This window comes from Oncorhynchus gorbuscha, linkage group LG05 (assembly GCF_021184085.1).
Source record: "Oncorhynchus gorbuscha isolate QuinsamMale2020 ecotype Even-year linkage group LG05, OgorEven_v1.0, whole genome shotgun sequence".
Taxonomy (NCBI): Eukaryota; Metazoa; Chordata; class Actinopteri; order Salmoniformes; family Salmonidae; genus Oncorhynchus; species Oncorhynchus gorbuscha.
Window position 1 is genome coordinate 35,912,444 of NC_060177.1, and position 18,674 is coordinate 35,931,117.

General features: G+C 44.3%; 1 protein-coding gene across 11 annotated transcripts in view; it reads right to left on the reverse strand.

Annotated features, from left to right (window-relative positions):
- LOC124035894 (activating molecule in BECN1-regulated autophagy protein 1-like) overlaps positions 1-18,674 on the reverse strand; it is a 95,949-nt gene that overhangs the window by 66,069 nt on the left and 11,206 nt on the right. For 9 of the 11 annotated variants that reach the window (XR_006838810.1, XR_006838812.1, XR_006838811.1 and 6 more), the window contains 4 exons: positions 13,592-13,764; positions 13,367-13,433; positions 11,802-13,273; positions 6,647-6,733 (listed from right to left, as the gene is read on the reverse strand). Coding sequence is in view for 8 of the 11 variants with exons in the window: in XM_046349721.1 (XP_046205677.1) it covers positions 6,647-6,733; positions 11,802-13,273; positions 13,367-13,433; positions 13,592-13,764 (1,799 nt within the window). In the remaining 3 variants the exon portion in view is untranslated. The remainder of the gene's footprint in view (positions 1-6,646; positions 6,734-11,801; positions 13,274-13,366; positions 13,434-13,591; positions 13,765-18,674) is intronic. The other 2 variants (XM_046349725.1, XM_046349720.1) reach the window with 1 other exon arrangement.

The window sequence follows — 18,674 nt, forward strand, 5'->3', positions numbered from 1 at the left end:
GGTAGAAAGCAGTGCTAATACCAGAAAAACCTGAACAAAGCCAAGACCATGTATTGTCAGAGCCCACAAACGATAAAGATGGAGCAGGCTTCTTAAAAAAAAAAAAAAAGAAGAAGTACATTTCCCTCTCTTTCATGCTTCAACTCTCAGGGCCATAGTTACAATGTGGTTCAATTACTGGCTGATCCAAGTGGATAAGCCTTGAGCTGCACTCCGGTACCACAGCACGAAACCTACACAGGGAGGGCAGCTCAGAAGCTCACTGAACACAGAGTGCTCCCCATGTAAACAGAGCTGAATAAACAGTAAGCTGAGATCCAGTGAGTTACACCACATTGGAAGACTATAGACAAGGGATGGGGAAACTGATGGCCTATTTACCCTCGGAATTGCACATATATAATCCATGTCTCAAGGCTTAAAAATAATCATATTTAACCGGTCTCCTCCCCTTCATCTACACTGATTAAAGTGGATTTAACAAGTGACATCAAGTGATTCACCTGGACAGTCTATGACATATTCCTAATGTTTTGTACACTTAGTGTATATTTCTGCAATTAAAGCATTCTTGACCGTTTTTTATACAATGAACAAAAATATATAAATGCAACATGTAAAGTGTTGGTCCCATGTTTCATGAGCTGAAATAAAAGATACAAAAAGCACAAAAAGCTTATTTCTCACAAATTCTACTGGGGACAAAAGGCCAATTTAAAATTGTGTAGTTATGCCACAGATGTCTCAAGTTTTGAGGGAGTGTGCAATTGGGGCATGCTGACTGCAGGAATGTCCGCCAGAGCTGTTGCTGGAGAATTTAATGTTAACGTTAATTTCTCTACCATAAGCTACCTCCAAGAATGTTTTAGAGAATTTGGCAGTACGTCCAACCGGCCTCACAACCGCAGACCACATGTAACCAAGCCAGCCAGGGACCTTTCACCTGCAGAGTCATCACCCGGACAGCTGATGGAACTGTGTTTGCACAACCTAACAATTTCTGCACAAATTGACAGAAACCATCTCAGGGAAGCTCATCTGCGTGCATCCAAATGACATAACTAGGAGAAGATTAGGTTTTAGGGATTTTCAAAACCAAGACCCATCCTTGCAATTATCACAAGTCAAGTTGTGTGCACACCTCAGTCTAGCTTTCCCATTGATTGTTTTACAAGGGCTCAAGGAGCTTGCAATACTTCGATATTAAGATCATGTTTTTTGAAGTTATAGTGTAGCCTGCTATGCAATCCCTGCATAGCTGTTCATGTCACAAATGAGTTTATCTGCCTGAACAATTACTTGAACAGCTGGAAAATCCTGAGTAACATTCATCAAAAAGTTATTGCATGGACATTCAATCATTTAACCAATATGCCCCGAGGGTCAGCAATTGGATTACAATGCAAAATACTGGATTGGAAACTAAAACAAGTACGGGGAAATAAATCAACACCTGGCAAGTATTAAAAGTGATCCTAAACTGACTCTACTAATGAGTTAGCCACATCTGCCATCAACTGAAGCTTTATGAATCTGACGTGACAGGGGTCAAACCTTTTCACAATGGTCAAAATAAATGGAGGCAGGTTCCATTACAGGGCAACATCTTTTGATAACTGGATATCCTAGAAACAAAATCCTAAATCTCAACTCTGGGAAGAGAAGGTAGGAAGGTGCATCGTGTTCTTTTCTATGGAGGGTCCAGCACACCAGAGGTGAGAAGGAGCAGCAGTGGACATGAATATCTGTTTTTTTTATGATTGTATTTTCTATTTTCTATGCTCCTGTGATTGTGTAAGTGTTTGTCATGCACGTTGGTTTTAATAGGACTCCGCCCTTTCCTAAATAAAGCTTAAATGTAAGGGAGAGAATAACGAGGTGGGAGGGAAGTGTCGGTGCTATCCTAACCACTTTAAAGGGTGTTACGCCTTCATTATCACAGGTCAAAGAAAATGACGACAGAGAGTGAGGAGCCAATTGTCAAGTGTCCACTCTCTCCCAAAAGTTGGTTGTACTGATCATTATGTCCCTGCTCTGGGCCACACATTGATTTTCAATATTGCACCTTGGTTGCTAAGCAGAGCAGCTCTGTCCCTAGATGAATGTGTTTTTATTGAGAGGACTAGGCCTTACTCTCAACCTCACAAGATCACCACCTCGGCGCACTGCTGACAGTCAATCCCAGAAACTATATTGAGAATCTCCAGGCTCAGTGCAATTCATCACTCTTCAGCAAGACAGTGTTAGAAAGGCAGGAAACATAGATAGTGATAACGTCACCACTTCACTCAGAGGTCCAGGAAACATGTTGTCTAGGCCTGCAATGTATAAAAATGTATTACCATGACAAGACCATGTTCTATTTCCATTTACAGTGCAATCGGAAAGTATTCAGACCCTTTGACTTGTTCCACATTTTGTTTCGTTTCAGCCTTATTCTAAAATGAATTTAAAAAACATTTTAAATCCTCATAAATTTACACACAATAGCCCATAATAACAAAGTGAAATGTATTCAAACTAAAAACAGAAATACCTTATTTACATAAGTACTCAGACCCTGTCCTATGAGACTTGAAATTGAGCTCATGTGCATCCTGTTTCCATTCAACATCCTTGAGATGTTTCAACAACTTGGAGTCCACCTGTGGTAAATTCAATTGATTGGACATGATTTGGAAAGGCACACAAATCACATGTTATTGGTCACATACACACGGTTAGCAGATGTTATTGCAAGTGTAGCGAAATGCTTGTGCTTCTAGTTCCAACAGTGCTGCAAATATAAAAAATATCTAACAAGTACTATCTAACAATTCCACAACAGATACCTAATAAACACAAATCTAAGTAAAGGAATGGAATAAGAATATATAAATATCAATATATGGATGAACAATGACAGAGTGGCATACGCTAAGATGCAATAGATAGTATAGAATACAGTATATACATATGAGATGAGTAATACAAGATATGTAAACATTATTAAAGTGGCAATATTAAAGTGACAAGTGATCCATTTACTAAAGTGGCCAATGATTTAAAGTCTGTATGTAGGCAGTAGCCTCTGTGCATACAGGCTTTTTAACAGTCTGATGGCCTTGAGATAGCTGTTTTTCAGTCTCTCAGTGCCAGCTTTGATGCACCTGACTGACGCCTTCCCTCGGCTGTTTCCTGAAGTCCACGATCATCTCCTTTGTTTTGTTGACGTTGAGTGAGAGGTTATTTTCCTGACATCACACTCCAAGAGCCCTCACCTCCTCCCTTTAGGCTGTCTTGTTGTTGTTGGTAATCAAGCCTACTACTGTTGTGTCGTTGGGAAACTTGATGATTGAGTTTGAGGTGTTCTTGGGTGAACAGGGAGTACAGGAGGGGGCTGAGCACCCACCCTTGTAGGGCCCCAGTGTTGAGGATCACCGAAGTGGAGATGTTATTTCCTACCTTCACCACTTGGGAGCGGCCCATCAGGAAGTTCTGGACCCAATTGCAGAGGGTGGGGTTGAGACCCAGGGTACTAATGCTTGGAGGGTACTAATGCTGAGCTGTCGTCAATGAACAGCATTCTTACATAGGTATTCCTCTTGTCCAGAAGGGATAGGGCAGTGTGCAGTGTGATGGCGATTGCACACCTGTCTATATAAAAGGTCCCACAGTTGACAGTACATGTCAGAGCAAAAACCAAGCCATGAGGTCGAAGGAATTGTCCGTAGAGCTCTGAGACAGGATTGTGTTGAGGCACAGATCTGGGGAAGGGTACCAAAAAATGTCAGCAGCATTGAAGGTTCCCAAGAACAAAGTGGCCTCCATAATTTTTAAATAGAAGAAGTTTGAAACCACCAAGACTCTTCTTAGAGCTGGCCGCCCGGCCAACCTGAGCAGTAGGGGTAGAAGGGAATTGGTCAGGGAGGTGATAAAGAACACAAAGGTCACTGACAGAGCTCCAGAGTTCCTCTGTGGAGATTGCAGAACCTTCCAGAAGGACAACCATCTCTGTAGCACTCCACCAATCAGGCCTTTATGGTAGAGTGGCCTGACGGAAGCCACTCCTCATTAAAAGGCACACGACAGCTCGCTTGGAGTTTGTCAAATGGCCCCTAAAAGACTCTGACCATGAGAAACAAGATTCTCTGGTCTGATGAAACCAAGATTGAATTCTTTGGACTGAATGCCAAGCGTCACGTCTGGAGGAAACCAGGCAACATCCCTACGGTGAAGCATGGTGGTGGCAGCATCCTGCTGTGGGAATGTTTTTCAGCGGACGGGACTGGGAGACTAGTCAGGATTGAGGGAAAGATGAACGGAGCAAAGTACAGAGAGATCCTTGATGAAAACCTACTCCAGAGCGCCCAGGACCTCAGACTGGGGCGAAGGTTCACCTTCCAACAGGACAACAACCCTAAGCACACAGCCAAGTATCCCAGGAGTGGCTTCGGGACAAGTCTCTGAATGTCCTTGAACCCGAACGAACAACTTTAGAGAGACCTGAAAAAATCTGTGCAAAAAGCTATGCAAAGCTCCCAATCAAACCTGACAGAGTTTGAGAGGATCTGCAGAGAAGAATGGGGAAAACTCCCCAAATACAGGTGTGCCAAGCTTGTAGCGTCTTACCCAAGAAGACTCAAGGCTGTAATAGCTGCCAAAGGTGCTTCAACAAAGCACTGAGTAAAGGGTCCGAATACTTATGCAAATGTGATATATAGTTATAGTTTTAATACATTTTGCTTTGTCATTATGGGGTATTGTGTGTAGATTGATGAGGGAAAAAAACAATGATCACATTTTAGAATAAGGCTACAGTGCCTTTTGCCACATTTTAGGCTTCAAACATAAAGATATAAAACTATTTTTTTGTGAAGAATCAACAACAAGTGGGACACAATCATGAAGTGGAACGACATTTATTGGATATTGCAAACTTTTTTAACAATTCAAAAACTGAAAAATTGGGCGTGCAAAATTATTCAGCCCCCTTAAGTTAATACTTTGTAGCGCCACCTTTTGCTGCGATTACAGTACTTAATGGGAGCATCATATGCTGGAGGCGATACTGTCTAGTACGTCTTACAGTATATAATGTTCAATGCTATCACATACTGTTGCCCGAGAACCACACAGAGACAAGTGTGCACAGGTTGGTGAAATGGTAGTCCCGCGTAGCCATTCCTCCAAAAACCTTGTCATGCCGTCTTCGGAGGTCTGAAGAATTCTGTATTAGCCGAAACGATTTGAATGGTCTGCTGGCTTCCAGCGGCTACATTTTTGTTTCATGTTACATTACAAGAACCCTCCCCCCACGTGACTGTTGAAGGAGTACTGCATCATAAGATCCGCCCAAGCAAGGCATCTGATTGGTTTTAGACCAGGTCTCCATCCCCTTTTAGCTAATTTAGGCCAGACTTCACCAGGCTTCCGGATTAGGGAAGCCTAGTTCTCTACGAGGCTAGTGAAATTATGTTTACATTTACATTTACATTTAAGTCATTTAGCAGACGCTCTTATCCAGAGCGATTTACAAATTGGTGCATTCACCTTATGACATCCAGTGGAACAGTCACTTTACAATAGTGCATCTAAATCTTAAAGGGGGGGGGGGAGAGGGAATACTTATCCTATCCTAGGTATTCCTTAAAGAGGTGGGGTTTCAGGTGTCTCCGGAAGGTGGTGATTGACTCCGCTGTCCTGGCGTCGTGAGGGAGTTTGTTCCACCATTGGGGGGCCAGAGCAGCGAACAGTTTTGACTGGGCTGAGCGGGAGCTGTACTTCCTCAGTGGTAGGGAGGCGAGCAGGCCAGAGGTGGATGAACGCAGTGCCCTTGTTTGGGTGTAGGGCCTGATCAGAGCCTGGAGGTACTGAGGTGCCGTTCCCCTCACAGCTCCGTAGGCAAGCACCATGGTCTTGTAGCGGATGCGAGCTTCAACTGGAAGCCAGTGGAGAGAACGGAGGAGCGGGGTGACGTGAGAGAACTTGGGAAGGTTGAACACCAGACGGGCTGCGGCGTTCTGGATGAGTTGAAGGGGTTTAATGGCACAGGCAGGGAGCCCAGCCAACAGCGAGTTGCAGTAATCCAGACGGGAGATGACAAGTGCCTGGATTAGGACCTGCGCCGCTTCCTGTGTGAGGCAGGGTCGTACTCTGCGGATGTTGTAGAGCATGAACCTACAGGAACGGGCCACCGCCTTGATGTTGGTTGAGAACGACAGGGTGTTGTCCAGGATCACATTGGATTGGATTACATTGGATTACATTGATTACATTGGAAACATTTGCCATTTGTTTGCACCTGTTCGAGCACTACACCGTCTCCCTTATGTGTTCGGTGATTGTTAGACAGAGGACAGAGTGAAGAGACTGTATAAATGTAGGTCCAATATAATTTCTGCAGTTTCAATTTGATTTTAGTCATGTAATTTTATTTACTTATTTTTACTCAAACCACCCGAGGGAAAATCAACTGTATGTTTGACACCCCTGTGTTTGAGCAACCAATGTGTTTGATTTATTGAAGTGGCTATTTATTGTTGGTTCTTGAAAAGAATGCTACATGCTAATCTAGTATGCTGGGCTGATTTTAAAAAAATATTCTCATGACTGACATATTACAAGTAAATCATCAATAGCCCTGACCACTTGCCATAAGACTCACCTGGCAGGATCTGGATAAATGGGATGGTCCCGGGAGCCAGATATGTCATACCGAGACGGCGACATAATAGATGACTCCAAAAGTCTCCTATGAAAGAGAAACAGAGCAAAAGGGATGGTTAGATGTGCATGTCCACTAAGGAAAACACCCCAAACAAAGTTATTGTACATGTAGTTGTTCAATGATCAGCCCAAAACATTTCCATATTCATTATCACCAACTAGTCTAAACCGCTTTCCAGTGGAGAAAAGGAGCCATTTCTGTGACTGATGCAACCAAACAATGTTTCTCTCCGATCTCGCTACTTTTCACAGGTATAATTAAGAGAATGGATACCTCCACAATTAACACAAACACTCCATAGAGACCCTACATATCAGGTGCTTCCTTTTGGGTGACGACCAATGGATACAAATGTCTCCTAGCTCTTTTTTAAATTCTTGATAATAGTTAACCCACTGTTCCTAAGTCGTCATTGTAAATAATAATTTGTTCTTTACTGACTTGCCTGGTTAAATAAACAAGCAAAAAATACTAAATTCAATTTAAAAAATAACCACCCATGTCCAGGGACAGGTGATTTGGAGGTTAGATTTAGGATGGGAGTCAATGCACTACAGCCCAATCTATTATGCTTGATAATGCCAATAAAACATGTGACAACGCTCTCAATTAAAAGTATTGAAGTATTCCCACACGAGGAATGTTGCCAGATGACGCAAAGACCATGAAAAATGGCTCCATTTCAATTCACGACTTGCATTCAGCGGTCTAGCTCTTATTTTTGGATGAAACTGGACGTTTCAGGGAAAGATTAGCTTTAGGTTATGTTATTCAGGCCATTCATCTGAAACGTTTGAAATAGAGTCAGGTTCCTGACAAAACTAACATTTTGAAGTTAGCATGGTGTTAAAGGTGAATATAGAGAAGCTCAGGGACGTGTGGGTGGCAAAGGAGAGACACGACGTGACAATTTCAAATCTTGAATTTGACATTTTTGGGACCCATAAGACAAAGACAAAAAGCAACTCCAAAATAGACAGTCTACTAATCCAAATATGGAAGGGCGGCAATAATTTATTCAGATTTAGAATAAAAAAATAAATGTATTGTTGGATTCAAAACTTGTTTTAAAACAGCACATATGCAGTGCAGACTATTTCAAGTGATTGGCCAGCCTGCTAGCCCAACATAGTCAACATTGAAACCATTTAGAATAATTTACAGTGTGGCTGACATGTTAATGAGACTGAACATGCAGTTCCCATCCTCCTGCTTTAATCCTTACCCCAAAGTCACAAAACAACGTGCTCATTACTGTGAGGACTACAATGGCCAAATTACTGGAATAACTCAAAGCATTCCCTTCCTTGAGATTCACATTTATCTATATCTTCGCCAGCCTGCTCATTGGAGCAGTCTTTTAAACCACAATTTTGGTCAATTAAAAAGTATCATTAAATTCCTAAGGGATATTCACTTGCTCATTATCGACTGCACATCAGGTTAAAAAAAATGAGAGTGATGTGAAATGTCACAGCCCTGTGTAACAGCCCATTAAACTGCTCCAGTCTTTTACTGATCCAGGACTTGAATGCAATTTCGATAGAGGATGGTGGCCTTTATACTTCAGAGGATTTAAGGTGAGCAAAAAAAATCCCTAAATATGTCATTGTTAGATTAGAACTTTAAAAACAAAATGTATACCTCAACTGCTCTAGTCATTTGGGCTCAAAACAAGTCAGAAAATGTCTTACAGTAGCCAACACCTCTCCTTGAAAAAGCAATTACTGCAATAAATAATACAATATAAGCCCTGCCTGTTCAGGGGCAGAACAACAGATTTGTTCTTTGTCAGCTCGGTGATATGAACTTGCAACCTTTCGGTTACTAGTCCAACGCTCTAACCACTAGACTACCATGCCGCCCCATTTTGTTAAATCCCTTTTAAATCTGCTATATCAATGCTTTTCCCAAATGAGGTGACTTCAGAATGTGGACATGAAAGAAAGAACCCATCGAACCCTTAGAGCAAGCCATTGTGCCCAGCTTGGCTAGACAACACAAATTAGCCTGAAGCTCTAATAGCATTAGTATAGTCACATAAATAAATAAAATACCTTCAACATATTAAATTTAGGGTGACCTGCAGCTGTGAGTCTATGAAAAGAGACTAGAATCTAAAAGAGATGTGAACAAAACGGAGAACCAAACCTCAGTTTGGTCATTTGCTTTCCAGACACTTCTTGACAGCCTACTGATTAGACCCAATGCTTTGGCCTTGTGTCAGACAAAGTAGAGCAGCACCCTCGGGCTACTGGAGAGCTCTCCATGCAACAAGCCCCAGCATTAGGCTAGATAATGAGAGGTTGGGCAGGAAGGGTAACTTTCACATTGTTAAAGTTCACAACCCTGCCCTTGAAACAGAGGCTAATTGCAGCCTTCCAGGGCACAGGGGATGGATTGGGATTGATGCAAGACGGAAAATTAGAGCGGGGGAAAAAAACTATGACCGTGTGTGTTTTCAATGACTGTAGAAAAATGTTATGCAAATATTAGGTTATTTAACTTTTTCCATATCAGTTTTTACCAGAATAGGCATTACTTTCTTGCCTGGCTAAGCAAACTCTTTGCTCCAGCCAAATGCTATGCCTGGATCTGTCTGGCTCCAAGTATCTTCCCGATGATTTGTAGAATGAAAATCCATTCTCGACCATCTGACTGTTCCCAGAAACTGATGGGTTGGGCCAGAGCCAGAACACACGTGGGTAGTGGCATTTTGAAAATGTGTCATTGTCTTTGATACACGGATTGGTTTTAGATTATCCAATCGCTGATGACTTTGTTTTGTACAACACCACTCATTTTGACGTCAGCACAAACAACTTCATTAATGGCAGTCTCAGACTGAACTATGTAGCGAACAATAGGGCAGCGGAGGAATTCAGTTTGAGTCGTCAGGCAAATTACCTTCTAAGCCTATGTAAAATAGATGTCAAACCTTTGTACTGAGCTGCCACTGCTCAATCAGACATGTTGTGCAAAGCACATCATATCCTCCTACTTTGTGGGAATAAAATTCACATAAAATACCTATGCTAATTCCCTAACTAATCCCAATAGGCTAGCCTGTCTAAGTATGCCTATTCTAGAAACTAGTAAGTTGTCAATGGTAGTTGCCACAGGAGAGGCAGAGCTGTCATGCCAATCCTCTCTAAATGTCTAGTCAGTACCATACTGCCACCAAGTGGAACACTGAGGAGTAACATGGAGACAGCCCATCTTCCACAGGTCCATCACAAATGAGCTCGTCTCTGCCCTTTGATTGGAAGGTTGGGAATTCGATCCCTGGCCGGGTCATACCAAAGACTCGAAAAATGGGACCCGATGCGTCTCTGCTTGGAACTCAGCATTAATGAGATTGGGGGTAATTCTGAAATTTCTGACATGGAAACATGTAGAAAGATGAGGTCTGAATTCCCCACTTGGAAAGTATTAGAATCAGCCAATAGAAAGCTCTTTTGTAGGCTTTTTGAATGCTATTCATAAAAGCCATCCAACAGAAGTAAATTAATGGAAAATCTACATTCGCGTACAAAGGCACATTATCAGCAACCATCATTTTAAAAGGCTAATTGATCATTAGAAAACCCTTTTGCAATTATGTTAGCACAGCTGAAAACTGTTGTTCTGATTAAAGAAGCTGTAAAACTGGCCTTCTTTAGACTAGTTGAGTATCAGGAGCATCAGCATTTGTGGATTTGATTACAGGCTCAAAATGGCCAGAAACAAAGACCTTTCTTCTGAAACTCGTCAGTCTATTCCTGTTCTGAGAAATGTTCTTGTTCTGAGAAGAAGGCTATTCTATGCGAGAAATTGCCAAGAAATTGAAGATCTCGTACAACGCTGTGTACTACTCCCTTCACAGAACAGCGCAAACTTGCTCTAACCAGAATAGAAAGAGGAGTGGGAGGCCCCAGTGCACAACTGAGCAAGTGGACAAGTACATCAGAGTGTCTAGTTTGAGAAACAGACGCCTCACAAGTCCTCAACTGGCATCTTCATTAAAGAGTACCCGCAAAACACCAGTCCCAAGGTCAACAGTGAAGAGGTGACTCTGGGATGCTGGCCTTCTCGGCAGAGTTGCAAAGAAAAAGCCATATCTCAAACTGACCGATAACAAGGAAAGATTACGACGGGCAAAAGAACACGTACACTGGACAGAAAGATGGCTTTTTTTTCTTTGCAACACCATACATCAATACCTGCATGTATTTTCTTTCGACTGGATTGGTCGTGAAGACAAGGTCAGGAAGGTCGAAGCCTAATCATTCCACTGACTGTAGCCAGTGGGGCAGTTGACAGACAGTCAGGCCCACTACAGTCGAGGCAAAGCACACTGCCAAGGAAGGCATTGCAAAACCCTCCAGAAGACACATCTGCCAAGCAGCTAATGAGCAAGAAGGGGAAGCCATGGAGGCAGAGCATCGTCTCAAAACTGAATGAAATGTATACTTTAATTGGGATAGGAAAGGGGGGATACATAGTCAGTTGTCCAACTGAATGTATTCAACTGAAATGTGTCTTCCGCATTTAACCCAACCCCTCTGAATCAGAGAGGTGCAGCTGCCTTAATCGACATCCACGTCTCCTGCGCCCGGGGAACAGTGGGTTAACTGCCTTACTCAGGGGCAGAACGACAGATTTTTTACCTTGTCAGCTCGGGGATTTGATCCAGCAACCTTCCAGTTACTGGCCCAACGCTCTAACCACTAGGCAACCTGCCGCCCCTTTTGTCAGAGATCCTTACCAAAAAATAGCCCTAATGGCTGCACAAGTTTGGAAAAGGCCTTTCATCAACTTCGAATGAAGCACAAAAAGCAAGATATGCAAAGTTTGCCTGTGTGATTACACTAATGTCACAAGCATGGGGTGACTTGGGATTATGTGTAGGTGTTGTGGTAGGGCAGACTTGGCAGCTTATAAGATGTGTCGAATGTTGCATCTCACCTACATCTATAACTGCCTCAAAGTCAGAGTTCAGCCATCATGCTACTTCCAGTATATTGGAAAAGGATATGCATCGATTATGTTTTTCATTTAACAAATTGCACAAAATATAGATAAACAAGAGCTTAACACCCGATTCTCTCACCTTCTCAGGTAATCGTCATCAGAGCTTTCGTCGGGCATTTCTTGATTTAAGGCCTCTTGTGGTACATTCACCGCTGGACTTGGACTGGCAGACTGTCTGTAAACCCTCTCCCATTGGCCTGTCTCCTGATTATACACCAACCCCACTGCCCGTTCTCTCTGCGGGCTAGGAGTTCCCCGGTGAGGGAAGGCTGTGTCCCCTCCAGGTTCATCAGCACTGGGCTGTGGCTGTGCCAACTGTCTCCTGTCAGAGGACTGGGGATCCTGTATCACAGTCTGCCTCATGTTGTGAAAGGCAGGGTTGGAGCTTGGGGGCTGCCATGAGGTGCTCCCCTCTTGTGATGGGGTCTGGCCGGTGCACTCCCAGCGCTGTGTACCTTGGTTAAACATGAACAGGTTGTGGCAGACCCTGCAGCGGTTCACATGGCCGGGGAAGGGACCAGAACCATCATCACCGCTGTGGGGGGGCTGATAATGGGGGGTGACAGGCCGCTCAGAGTCTATGTTATTATTAAGCATCTCCCATGTCTGTTGCTCTTGGCTGCTCTCTCCACCAGTGCCACCTGACTGCTCCATTTCCTGTATGCGATCATACACCATGAAGTAGCGATTCAAGTTGCACTGCAGCACATTACGGATAGAGGTGGGGCTGTTGCTCCCTCCCTCCCCAAGAGTGTGGTGTCCACTACTAGTGCTGGGTCCATCTACAGAGCTGTTTCCACTGATGTGGGGGCTCATAACTGCTGGGGGAAAGCTTCCACCCTCTGTGGCAGAGGTGTAGACAGGCGACTGATAGGAGCACTCCTGCTGTCTCCGCACAGACAGCAGGCTGACAGATGATGCACTAGTCCTGGGTGGAGATACCCCAACACCCCCACTATGCTCAGGCCGCATGTTGAGCATGCTACCCATCCAGTCTGCCCCCGCCAGTCGCCCAGAACACTCCCGGCCTGGCTGCTGGTGGCCTGAAGATGGAGTGCGTAAAGAGTGTCCTCTAGCACCTCTGTACACACTGCTGAAGGCAGAGGGACGGTGTGAGGAGCGAGGCTCAGAGGGCTGCCGGGGCTCAGTGCGAACAGAGGAGAAGGTGGAGGCATAGGACTGGGTCTCCAGGCTCTCAGGGTCAGAGGGGTCCTCTCCAGATGGTGAAGGGGCTTGGGTGGGAGAGCACCGACTGCAGAAGCAAACCATACCAAGGTGTTGCACACAACCCTGGTAGGGGGGTCGGACGCGATTCCGCAGGGCGGAATAACGTCCAGAGGGAAGACTAGGAGAGTCAGCAGCACTATTGACAGCGGGTTCAGGAGGATGCTGCTCCTCAGACTGTGAGCCTGAGTTCCTCGATGACAGGATGTGCAGGAAGTTGTGGAGAATGGGGGTACGGCGGACCGGTTGGGACTGTAGGAGGGATCGATGGCGAAAGTGGGGCATCTCCATGCTATCCATGGGGACCTCAGAGTCATCATCACTCTGCTGAAAAGCACACAACGGGAACAAAATGTTCTTGATATGACGTAACTGACCTAATGTAAAGTATATAACGTAAAGTATTAGACAGAGTCTCACCTGTTGGTTAGAGGGATTCACTATAGCGGTCAACAGGTAATGACCCAATGGGTCAAACCTCACCAGTCTGCAACAGAGCATTCACATGTGTCTTTATCTCCATTTTGCTTTAAATACTTTGAGAATATTTGACTCGGTTTTCAAATTCAGAAATTTCAACATGTCAACTAATCGAACACTGTGGAAATGACAGGGAGATGGAGAAGGTGGAGCTTTTCGTCAGACCTGACTCTCTCTGTCTCGCTGGCAGTCTTGACCAGGGCAAATGGCTCCCTCCTACTCCAGTCCCAGAAGTGAACCTCATTGTTTGTTGCTATGAGAAGGAGCTGGGCGGTAGGGTGAAAGGCCAGGGAGGCAATGGCCACATTGCCCTCAGTGAACCAGCTCTCACTGCCACCCTGGGCATCAGATGGGCCACACAATGTTCAAAAAAAAAAGATTAGTGTCAATATTACGCACAAAACCCCAGAATGTCATATCATCCAACTACTTTTAAGAGAGTTCAAAGGAAATTGATTGGTAAAAAGTCAAACTTGTGATGATGCAATAGAGGACATGGTCAACTATACCAGCACCACACACAGAGATAGTTAGAGATCTCTAGTTGGATATGTTGGATTCGGGGTAAACTTTGAACATTGTTATACTCATAAGCAGAGTAAATAAAGGAGTGGAAGAGACTGGTTTTTATGTCAGAGATTAATGATTCTCTGTAGAAAGACAGATGGCTTTGGAATGTGTTGGGTAGACGGGATTGCTATAGGGGAAGAGGACGGACATCTGTGGATTAGTCGAAGGAGGGGTTGAGGTCAGGTCAGATCAGATCCCCTGAAGGGAGAAATTATGGTTAATTATCCTATTATCCTCTTCCTTTCAAACCAAATAAGGTCAGGATTGGAGAGGAGGCGTGCCTAAAGTGGAGTATACAGTCGTGGCCAAATGTTTTGAGAATGACACAAACATTAATTTCCACAAAGTTTGCTGCTTCAGTGTCTTTAGATATTTTTGTCAGATGTTACTATGGAATACTGAAGTATAATTACAAGCATTTCATAAGTGTCAAAGGCTTTTCTTGACAATTACATGAAGTTGCAGTGTTGACCCTTCTTTTTCCAAGACCTCTGCAATACGCCCTGGCATGCTATCAATTAACTTCTGGGCCTCATCATGACTGATGGCAGCCCATTCTTGCATAATCAATGCTTGGAGTTTGTCAGAATTTGTGTGGTTTTGTTTGTCCACCTGCCTCTTGAGGATTGACCACAAGTTCTCAATGGGATTAAGGTCCAGGGAGTTTCCTGACCATGGAACCAAAATATCAATGTTTTGTTCCCAGAGCCACTTAGTTATCAGTTTTGCCTTATGGCAAGGTGCTCCAAAATGCTGGAAAAGGCATTGTTCCTCACCAAACTGTTCCTGAATGGTTGGGAGAATTTGATCTCTGAGAATTTGCTTTCTTGGGTGCCCTAAAGCCTTCTTCACAACAATTGAACTGCTCTCCTTGAAGTTCTTGATGATCCGATAAATGGTTAATTTAGGTGCAATCTTACTGGCAGCAATATCCTTGCCTGTAAATCTCGTTTTGTGCAAAGTAATGATGACAGCACCTGTTTCCGTGCAGGTAACCATGTTTGACAGAGAACAATGATTCCAAGCACCACCATCCTTTTGAAGCTTCCAGTCTGTTATTTGAACTCAATCAGCATGACAGAATGATCTCCAGCCTTGTCCTCATCAACACTCACACTTGTGTTAACAAGAGAATCACTGACATGATGTCAGCTGGTCCTTTTGTGGCAGGGCTAAAATGCAGTGGAATTGTTTTTTGGGGGATTCAGTTCATTTGCATAGCAAAGAGGGACTTTGTAATTAATTGCAATTCATCTGATCACTGTTCATAACATTATGGAGTATATGCAAATTGCCTTCATACAAACTGAAGCAGCAGACTTTGTGAAAATTAATATTTGTGTAATTCTCAAAACTTTTGGCCACGACTGTATATACTGGTAGTGGTGGAAACATGTCTTTGTCTCAATACAGCTGTGTCGACCCTTTGGGAAGAATTAAACGTGGTTAAGCTTCTCTAGTGTCCGTGAGTCATTTACTCTGAAAAATTAGAACCAAACAGATGGTGCTGCAAGCAGAGTTCACCACGATTTGTAGTCAAACCAAAGAGTCCAGATCATTGGAGCAGAGCTGTCAACAAACAAGGTAGGCAAGTTCCTATACCCGTTTCCACTCATTTTGACATCTTGGGGAGATGAAAATCGTAGGCTGAACATTATAGGATATGGACCGGGAGAGTTTAATTCAGTAGGCCCATTGTGTAACAACAGGTCGTAGCTTTATGGTAGATGGTAAGTCCCGGAAGGGCAACTCGTACAGGCTGGTACCTGTAGGTTAAGTCCTAGGGGGTAAATCCCTAGTAGGTTGGTTCCTGCAAGTACTATAAAGTAAATGGTAAACTCCTAGTAGGTTGGTTCCTGCTAGTACTAGAAAGTAAATGTAAATTCCTAGTAGGTTCATCTCCAGCAGGCTAGTACCTGTAGGGTAAGTCCTAGGGGGTACATTCTGGTTGGGATAGTTCATGTGACTACTATAAGAATAGGGTGAGTCCCGGAAGGTAAGCCTGCGCAGGCTGGAAACTGCAAAGGGTAAGACCTAGGGGGTAAATTCTTGGTGGGGTTGGTTCCCTGCTAAATCTGTATTGAGAAGGTGGAAGCCCAGTTACAGTGGCCGTGAGAGCGCAGGGTGTGAGTGTGTGTGTGAAAAATAGGTTAGTTTTATGCCCTGTTGGGGTGGTGAACCATGGCAGATTATGTGGAAATAGGAAGACAAGTGTGAATAATTTGGTGATGTCTTATCAATAATAGGGATATTGTAGGCAATATGGGAAAAAAGCCATTAAGTCATCCGTATTCTCCAGTAATACATTCACAGACGCTATAGTATCATTCTAATACAAGGTATTAAGTGCCGTGACCAATTAATTATTATCCGGGGAAGTGTGTGGCGCTACCTTGGAAGTGTGTAGCGCTACCTTGGAAGTGTGTAGCGCTACCTTGGAAGTGTGTAGCGCTACCTTGGAAAACAGTTAATAGAAGGTGTGTATTATAGACAGGAGTGAAAAAATCCAAAACACACTGTACACCGTCAGGAGAGGATATGGAATAATAACTATTGATAAGCAAACAAACAGATCCGATTCTCCCTGTAATGTGGAGCTAGACGATTTTAATAAAGCCATGGAGGCGCTGAAAGAAGAGCACCACCATTCTACCAATTCGGCTCGAATATGGGAACAATTTGGGCAACATTTCCCTGCTGACAGAGAATTCAAATCAAATAAAGACTTCAGGGAGGCAATTATGACTTGGCACAATGACATAAAACCAGAATCAAAAGCTCAATATATCAGCGTGTTGATGTCAGCATTCTATCAACAAAAAATGCACCACGATAAACCCGGAATGAGTACAAGTACGCTGCCACAGAAAGACTGGGAACGGGTGTTATTGACAAAATTTGCACTTCTGCTTTAATGGCAGATTTGAACACTGATCAAAACGGTAATTGCAGGGGCAGTGGATTTAATTTAAGAGGATATTTTGAGAGTGGAATATGACTCCGCTCACGCCGCGGATGTGTGAGGGGTTAATAGGACCATAGGGAAAATCACTAAATATAGTTTCAGTGGCCAAGGTAAGAAAAAGAAATGTCGCAAAAAAAACAAAGCGTACAGAGAAAGCTCCCTGTTTTAGACGTGGGACTATCGGACATTGGAAGAATGTGTGTAATGTGATACTCGAACATGCTGCATTCAAAGGAAATGCCGTTATACAGGCATTTGCATCTTTTTCAGAAGAACAATAAATCGTCTTGAGATTAGTGGGAGAGGAAATGTCACATATTGGTGAATAGCCTCGGATCGATCGATAAGTGGTTCATAGAGATTACAGATTCTACGTGAAGGAAGACATATGAGATCACGTCTGACCTAACTACACTGCTCAAAAAAATAAAGGGACAACACAATGTAGCTCCAAGTCAATCACACTTCTGTGAAATCAAACTGTCCACTTAGGAAGTAACACTGATTGACAAAACATTTCACATGCTGTTGTGCAAATGGAATAGACAACAGGTGGAAATTATAGGCAATTAGCAAGACACCCCCAATAAAGGAGTGGTTCTGCAGGTGGTGACCACGGACCACTTCTCAGTTCCTATGCTTCCTGGCTGATGTTTTGGTCACTTTTGAATGCTGGCGGTGCTTTCACTCTAGTGGTAGCATGAGACGGAGTCTACAACCCACACAAGTGGCTCAGGTAGTGCAGCTCATCCAGGATGGCACATCAATGCGAGCTGTGGCAAGAAGGTTTGCTGTGTCTGTCAGCATAGTGTCCAGAGCGTGGAGGCGCTGCCAGGAGACAGGCCGGTACATCAGGAGACGTGGAGGAGGCCAACAACTCAGCTGTGGGACCGCTACCTCCGCCTTTGTGCAAGGAGGAGCAGGAGGAGCACTGCCAGAGCCCTGCAAAATGACCTCCAGCAGGCCACAAATGTGCATGTGTCTGCTCAAACGGACAGAAACAGACTCCATGAGGGTGGTATGAGGGCCCGACGTCCACAGGTGGCGGTTGTGCTTACAGCCCAACACCGTGCAGGACGTTTGGCATTTGCCAGAGAACACCAAGATTGGCAAATTCGCCACTGGCGCCCTTGTGCTCTTCACAGATGAAAGCAGGTTCACACTGAGCACGTTACAGACGTGACCGTCTGGAGACGTCGTGGAGAACGTTCTGCTGCCTGCAACATCCTCCAGCATGAACGGTTTGGCAGTGGGTCAGTCATGGTGTGGGGTGGCATTTCTTTGGGGGGGCCGCACAGCCCTCCATGTGCTCACCAGAGGTAGCCTGACTGCCATTAGGTACCGAGATGAGATCCTCAGACCCCTTGTGAGACCATATGCTGTTGCGGTTGGCCCTGGGTTCCTCCTAATGCACGACAATGCTAGACCTCATGTGGCTGGAGTGTGTCAGCAGTTCCTGCAAGAGGAAGGCATTGATGCTATGGACTGGCCCGCCCGTTCCCCAGACCTGAATCCAATTGAGCACATCTGGGACATCATGTCTCGCTGCATCCACCAACGCCACATTGCACCACAGACTGTCCAGGAGTTGGCGGATGCTTTAGTCCAGGTCTGGGAGGAGATCCCTCAGGAGACCATCCGCCACCTCATCAGGAGCATGCCCAGGCGTTGTAGGGCGGTCATACAGGCACGTGGAGGCCACACACACTACTG